The following is a 7,992-nucleotide window of genomic DNA, read 5'->3' on the forward strand; positions in this document are numbered from 1 at the left end:
AGAACATTGAAATCCCATGGCGAAAGCCCCCAGGGGAGGCAGGACCCCACTCATCTACTAATTATAAGACTGTGTGCGGAGGAAGAAGGGGAACAGCAGAGGCCCAGAACGGGTACCTAAACCAAACTGTGCTGGAAGGTAGGTCAGGGGGAAAGCTGTTCCTCGGGAGGTTCCAGATCCGGGGCAAGACATATTCCCCCCCTATATTGGTTCCACCGCCCCCAGATGGCGTGCCACTTCCGGGGGCGACCTCTAGAGCAGTAGACCGTCTTCTCCCTAAACATGCTCCAATCCATGTTCTCCTTCCACGCGGTCAGTGTAGGGGGACCCGAGGAGCCCCATAATCGCGCGATATCCCTCTTAGCCACCATGTTACCCAGAGTCACCCATTGGGTCTGTGCCTCATCGAGATCAGTGGGCCCCCAAACGTTCAGGAGGCAACACCGCGCCTCCGGCTGTACCACAATGCCCGTCACCTCCCCCATAACTGCATGGACTCTCCTCCAGAACTCCACAATGACCCCGCATTCCCAAATGATGTGCAGGAAAGTACCCACCATACCACATCCCCTTCTGCACAGGCCATCCTCCGAGAATCCCATGTGGACCAGCCGTGGCCCCGTAACATACACCCGGTGCAGTATTTTGAGCTGCACCAGCCTCAGACGCGACGGGATCGCAACCTCCTTAGGCGAAGAAACCGCTGACTGCCAGTCCTCATTATCCAACTCGAGGCCATCCCTGGTCCACTGTTCTCTCAGCCCCAATAGCAAGTCTGCCCGGACGTTTATCAACTTCTTATATATGAGCGAAATCGTGCTCTCGGGCATATGACCATCAAGGACTCGGTCCTCAAGGGGAGAGGACTCCGGCACCTTCTCACCCTCCACTAGGACTGATCGGAGGGCGTGACGCAGCTGGATATACCTAAAATACTCTGAAGGCCCTAGCTCAAACTCAGTCTGCAACTCCTCGAAAGACTTCACCCTCCCCTTATGCAGCACATCCCCCACCTTGGATATCCCTATCAGATCCCACTTATCAAAGCCCTTCGTATGCCAGAGTCTTCCCAACCGTTCCAATTCAAACAATGGGGTAGCGAGGGTTAGCCTGTCCTTCCAGCCCAGCGAGTCGGTCGCCATCTTCCATACGCGCACCGCCACACCTGTGATATTTACATATTTAAACATTACTCACTAAGCCATGTATTCACTATGATACACTTAATCAGTCAGTTACACAATCAATTTTTCAAAAACAAATCATCCATTTAGACACTTATATACCCATTTATTCTTCCATCGACCTTGAGATATACATATATGAAACATATTTAATTTTCAGAAAAACAGACATTCACTGGATGATGTCATCAGTGATGTCATTTGAGATGTCATGAGTGATGTCATGAGTGATGTCACTGACCATGTCATGAGTGATGTAATATGTGACGTCATCAGCAGTGCATTGCGGGCGCGCGAGTTATAGTTAGCTGAACTAACTATAACGGGGGAATTTCAATGGTTTTGTACAAGTGAAAAGTCCAGCTAACTATAACACCCCTGAAACCTATGTTTTCTTCAGTGAATATATATATATATATATATATATATATGTACTTGTTCTGGTATGCATATTGCAAATATATATGTCTATTTAACTTTTGTATTCTCTTGCAATACTTGAATACTATCTTGGCATTAGTATACTTATAAGATTGTTAATATTCTGGAAATAGGAGCAGAGCCCACATGGAATATGGGGTTCTATCCTGGAAACACAGTTTGGTACAAGTACTGCTTGCTATTCTGATACAAGCATGTGAATCTATGAAAGATTCAATACTGGAGAAAAAACTAGTTAGTTACCTGTACACTATGGTTCTCCAGTATTAACTTTCATAGATTCACATGCGGCCTGCCCACCTCCCCGTTTTTCAGGTAGAACCTTTTTATCTCTAGATATATCCTTGTCTCTCACTTGGGGCTGGAAATCTGAGGTATGATGGCTCTGCTGGGGAGTGTGATGTCAGGGCTAGCAGCTGATTGGCTGAGTTTTGGACCAAATAATGGAGGTTAGGTTACCAAATAATGTGATTCCCTATGAGATTATTTCTCTGCAGTTTTTTCTAGTACTGCTATGGTCATTCTGTTACCGTGAGACTGCCACCATGACGACGGGGAAGATACAAGCATGTGAATCTATGAATGTTAATACTGGAGAACCATAGTGTACAGGTAAGTAACTAGTTTTTTACTGAACATATTGATGTACATCTCAACCATGAATTGGTGGGATATTATGTTTTGTAATATGTCTGGGTATGGATTAAGTCCATTTCAGGATGCATGGACCATGTCTCTGAGTCCTGTAATGGCTGCAATGTTTTTTTATTTTTATTTTTGTGGCCAGTCAATCAGGACTGACTAGCCCCTTTGAAATCGCTAAGAGCATATGTAATTTGTAGATTTATATAACGCGGTTTATCACCAGTGAGGGTATCCAGGCTCTGTCCATGGGCACTGGGAGATTTAAGTGATTTGCTCAGAATCACAGGATGTTGAGCCGAGACTCAAACCTGGATCCTCAACTCCTGAGTCGCAGCTCTGGTCGCTGTGCCACATCTTGGCACTAACATTTCAGATATTACCATCTTTTTAACCCCTTCTTGGTTATACAGATTTACGCGATTAATGAAAAGCATGCTTTCTGAATAAAGTTCTAACTTCCTGGCAAATTCTTTTTTGACTTTGCTTCTCAAAATTTCCTATGGAAATTAATACGGAAAATAAGTGTTTTGGGACAGTCCTAAGAAGAGTCCCTAGAGAGACTTAGCACATATGGGTCCACATTAAAAGTAACCCAGAGTACTGATTTCACAGGCAAACACAGTTTCCGGCCAAATTGGCATCTAAAGCACTAATAACACATGCAATAATACCACTGGTGTTTCAGAGGACATATTATCCAGGTCATACCTGGATGAAGTTGTCCCCAGATAATAGCCTGGAATGACAAATAGAAACACTGATTTACATAGTTCTTCATCATTCCATAACAGAGTCATATAGTATAACTTGTAATCCTATGGTAATTCCACGTCCTGGGATTACAGCTACCTGTGGTGCAGAAATTACCACACCTCAATCGCCACAGTGTATGTAATAGAGGCCCTGTTGTGCCATATATGTGTGCCCACTCCGTTACATGAAAATATTTGTTTTTGTTACTTGGCATGAGTCATTCTGTTTTGAGCAGAATCCGGTCTTCAGAATTCTAGATTGTTTTAATTGCCTGAAAAATCCTAGTCATTTGGAAAATAGCTTGGATCATCTGTGCTTTAAAAAAGAAAAAAGCTGTGGATCATTGGTGGTGATCTTTCCTTTATCGTTCATTTAGCCCTGTGTTTGCTCATTGAGAGCAGCTGCTGGCTAAATGCAGGAAAGCCCTTGGGTATCCCTTGTTCGACACGTTTGCTTGAAGCAGCTTTTGTTTTGCAAAGAGTCTGGTACAAAAGGATATTTTAGGTTACATATAGCTTGTGACATTTCTCTGAGAAACCCTGAAACAGTTAACCTGGATAGATCGGATTTGTACCCTGAGGTTTGTGTTAGTCTAGGCAAGACAAATGAAGGTTGTGCCACATATTAAGTTCTATTTTTGCCCCAAGTTTTGGAAGTACCAATGGTGAATACCTGTGGAACTGCTCCACCGCAGAATCCAGATTTGACACTTCAAGAGTGGACTACTTCCAGGTGTCACTTCATTCTTGAGTTTAAGTGTGAAGTAACATTTGTTAAGCTAGTTAGTCGTGTCATGTGGCTGTCTTCAGCCCCTTGCAGCAAGAACTCCATTCAGAGCCCTCCCTACAAAGTTCTATGATAGCTGACGCGTGCAAATTAAGTGTAAATGTAGACTGTGTGCTGGAAAAGCCACTACTGTATAGCTGACTAACTTGCACCCTGAGCCTGCCTTCATCAGTTGGTCAAGTCATTCAATGTTTATGCTGGTCAGCATAGTCTGTTTATGAGAAGATTGTACTGTAACCTTTTTTAATCTCACCTTTTATGCTGTCTTACTGTTTTTTTAAATATTATTTTGACCGATTTTGTTGTTTGTGGATTTTTTTTGTTTTTGTTTTGTACAAGGCGGCTGAATGGTCCACATAGTGTGTATTTTTACTCTTCAGCTATAGTAATGAATACATCCTTGTATTATTTTAATTAATCTAAGTTCACAATGTTTTGTTGTCATACTGTATATGGTTCCAATGTTTTAAAAAAAAAATTATCCTGTACTCTTTCCCTGAAGAAACTTCGTGTTTGGTTTGAAACGCAATGTAAGTGGCCTGGTAAGTTTAAGCCACTGTCCCTCTTAACCATCAGAATTTCCTCCCAGCTGTTGTTCTGGTTTAGCCTAACTGATTCATAGATCAATTGATTGAAATCCTTGGAGGTTTCTTTAAAACTAAATCAGTTTATGCTGTTATCTTCGCAGGATTTGTTGATGACATAATCCAACCGTCGACAACTCGAATACGCATTTGCCGTGACCTGGAAGTGCTTGCCAGTAAACAGCAAGCAAATCCCTGGAAGAAGCATGCCAACATCCCTTTGTAGAAACGATGAAAGGTGAAATGAACAGAAATACTGAGCACTACTATAGCGGAGTGACATCTCTGCAATGACTACAGCAACCGTGTTGTCCCAGTTCTATTTTCAAGAAGAATAGTTATAAAAATGGGACAAATAATATGAATGCATATTTGAAATAGACAAATTGTTAATGAACACGACTGGCCCAAAAATATTATATTGGGACTTTAAAAAATGCTCCTTCTGCAAATGCATATTTACGTGGACTGTTCCTGTGCTTGCTTTCTGTGTAGCATATTGAAGCTATTTTACCCCTGGGATCAAAGATCTATTGATCAGTTATGATTAATTAAAATAGAGATTTTGCAGCAAAGTTTCGTACAAAATGTATTGAATTTAATAGTTTTTATTTAAGATTGAACTCTCTTCCATTATGGTTGGAGTTTCTTTGAATCGCTTTAAAATAAAAGTTTCTTAAATTTAACAGTGGCTTGCTCAAACCATTCTTTAGCCTGGATGAGAAAGACCTTCTCTGATATGAAAGCTTCCTCAAAATGTAACTTTCACAGGGTTCGAATTTCAATTTGCTCTAACCTTCAACAAAACTTCAGTGGCGGGGTTGTGACCTGCAGGCGGATGAGTATATTTTCTGGCTGATGAGCTCCTGGCCAGGACCTCTGTAACCAGCCTCCCGCCACAGCTCCAATTCACATCAGAATTGGTACAGTGAGGCACAAATGATCCGATCCCTGGGCAGCCAGAGTGAGCACTCCAGATGAAAGAGGCACCGCAAAGTTCCTGGAATCGGCACCACTGTGGCGCCAAGTAGCGGCCACCACTTTGTGCCTTCTCTGCACAAGGTGGGATGGAAATAAGGCTGGCGCTAGAGTAATGTGCACAGCCGAAGAAAAGAGTGCCCTCTTCGCATCATCGGATAAGAAGTTTGAAACCCACTTTTGCCTGCTCCCCGGGTGCTTGTCAGGCAATTTGCACTCTCGGGCCCGATATTATGCACAGTTACCACCTGGCATGAAGTCCGAGCCCTTAGAGCGACACAACAGAGCGCATTAGGCGCCAGGATCCCAATTCTAATCTGTGGGGAATTACATGTGGATAGACAGCCTTTATGACCCCTCGGCTGGACATGACGCAGGGCCCGATTTCACTCTGTGAGACCCTTTCTATGGGACTAGAAGGGTTGCCACATGCCTTTCCCAGTGGAGGCAGTGAATACTTAAGACACCATTTCCGTGCCCCTCGCCTGGACCTCGGAAAAATGTCCTCTATTGTGTCGGCCCATGTCCAAGCAGCTAAAACGCACCCGGAGATTGCTGGGAGCATATTGTTTGTAAACAAGCATTTTCATTCCACCCAGGATGTCAGTAGTGTTATGACCCTATCATGGCTGCCAAAAAAGGGGAGTGCGGAGCTCCAATCATGAAAGAGGGCTTCCAGTCTGGTTTAGTGGACCTCCATGACAAAATAGCCAGCTATGCAAATGCGAGCATTAAAGACTGACTTTGCCTCCGGTCTTTCGGAGGTACAAAAGAGATCCAGTTGCCGGGCGAGTGTGGCGACCAACGAGAAGGACATTGTGATGAAGAGCGACGTGCTCGAGAAACTGCAAGAAATTAGTAGCAAGGCGGACAACTTGTAGCGGAAAATGAGGAGACTGATGGCATGGTTCAATATTCCCTTAGAGTGATCCCGATGGTCCTTGCACATAGAGTTGAGGTGCCAAGGCCTGCCCCAACTCCAGACCGTGGGATATCATTGCTAAATTGGGCTCCTTGCTGCTGAGGGACAAAAGAGACAAAAAACGTTGACCAACTTCTTTTCCAAGAACAACACATCGAGATATACTACGACCTCTCAAGTCATACTGAAAAAGAGAGGAACCTTAGCCCCAGTGCCGGCAGAACTGTGATGGCGACATTGTCAATACTTCCCATTTGCTCTATGGTTTCGATTGAACTCTTAGCTCATGTAATACACAGTCCGGACAAGGCCCAGGAGACTTTGGGGCCCTCGCGAGAGAGCCCAGAGTCACTGATAGAGGGAAAGGAATAACCAGTTAGACCTAAGGAAAGGTGGGAGAAACCTGCAACATCACGCCTAGCAGCCCACAAGTAATCTGACACCCATGGGATGAGAGATCCTTCCTGCAAGATTGAGGTGGAGGCCTGCAGACACATGATGACCATGACTGTTTAGCTACTCCTTGCCGTTTGTTAGTTTATGCACCACCTGTAAGGAAGTCCAGATATTATATATTTCAGTAGGTTGTACTTAAGTTTTTATTGAAAGTACGTGAGACGTTCAATCGGATCTCCCCAAAGGGAGGCGCCCATTTATGTGGGCTACTAATTACTCTGTTGGTAATTTGACTCGAACTTCTCTGGAGCACGGGAGGGCGAGGGGAGCTTAGTAATCTGCAGCACGACTCATCGCGCAGGAGACGGCCCTGCTCTCCTATTTGGGTGAGCGATGGGGTTGAAGCTCGACAAGGATTTGAGGGGAAGGGAGATAGGGTGGTGTTTGGGAGGGAGTTGAGAAGACGATTGATATGTTTGACCTTTTGCAGGGGATTTCAGTGTGTTCAACTGTCTTTAGCTGGCAAGCCAGGAGTTGCTGAGCATAAACTGCACTCACACTTCCCAGCAAGATGGCAAAATTGATAACCTAGAATGTAAATGGTCTGAACTCCCAAGTAAATGACACAGGGTATGGTGAGTAGTACGTGAAGCTTGCCCGTACGTAGTTTGCCCATTTGAGAATCACCGAAACAGTTGATGAGGCATAGGCTCTACCCCACACAGTTCTTCATCTCTACAAATACTATGAAAGGGGGGGTTATGATTGGTCTGCACAAAGACTTCTCAGATGAATTAGTACACCTGATTAAAGATAGAGACGAGGGGAGGTATATCTGGAGGGAAACCACCAGGGACGGCCCTATAATTTCTTAAATGTCTACACCACTAATCAGAATCAAGACTCGTATCTCACTAATCTGTTGCATAATTTGGGGAACTGTGGCCCTGTTACTTTGTTCTGGGTAGGAGACTTTATCTTGGCTCTGTATACAGTTAGTTGTAAAAATCAAAGATTTTGGGGGTAAAAACAAAACTTCAGTGGCAGTCATGGATCCAAATAATGCATTTATTTTATCAGCTGAAACCTCATTAGGAGCTCGTTACTGTCATCGTCCATTTGATTAGGCCCACATCCTATCAAAGCTACAAGAACAGGCTCTTGAGAGGATGGTTTCTCATTGCTACCTGGTTAAGTGGAAAATAAAAACCTATTCAAAGTGCTCATTCATTCCTAAAAGAAATGTCCTCAGGGAAGATGCCACCCCACCACTGAAAAACATGTCTACTGATACTGATTATTG

General features: G+C 43.9%; 1 protein-coding gene across 1 annotated transcript in view; it reads left to right on the plus strand.

Annotated features, from left to right (window-relative positions):
* The window catches only part of PCCB (propionyl-CoA carboxylase subunit beta), a 548,767-nt gene extending 543,688 nt beyond the window's left edge, over window positions 1–5,079 (plus strand). The window contains exon 15 of the mRNA XM_085634345.1: window positions 4,498–5,079. Within this exon, the coding sequence (XP_085490471.1) occupies window positions 4,498–4,619 (122 nt within the window). The 3' untranslated portion in view covers window positions 4,620–5,079. The remainder of the gene's footprint in view (window positions 1–4,497) is intronic.
* Window positions 5,080–7,992: the final 2,913 nt, after the last annotated feature.

The sequence above is a fragment of the Triturus cristatus genome, chromosome 11, assembly GCF_964204655.1.
Source record: "Triturus cristatus chromosome 11, aTriCri1.1, whole genome shotgun sequence".
In the NCBI taxonomy this organism is placed as follows: domain Eukaryota; kingdom Metazoa; phylum Chordata; class Amphibia; order Caudata; family Salamandridae; genus Triturus; species Triturus cristatus.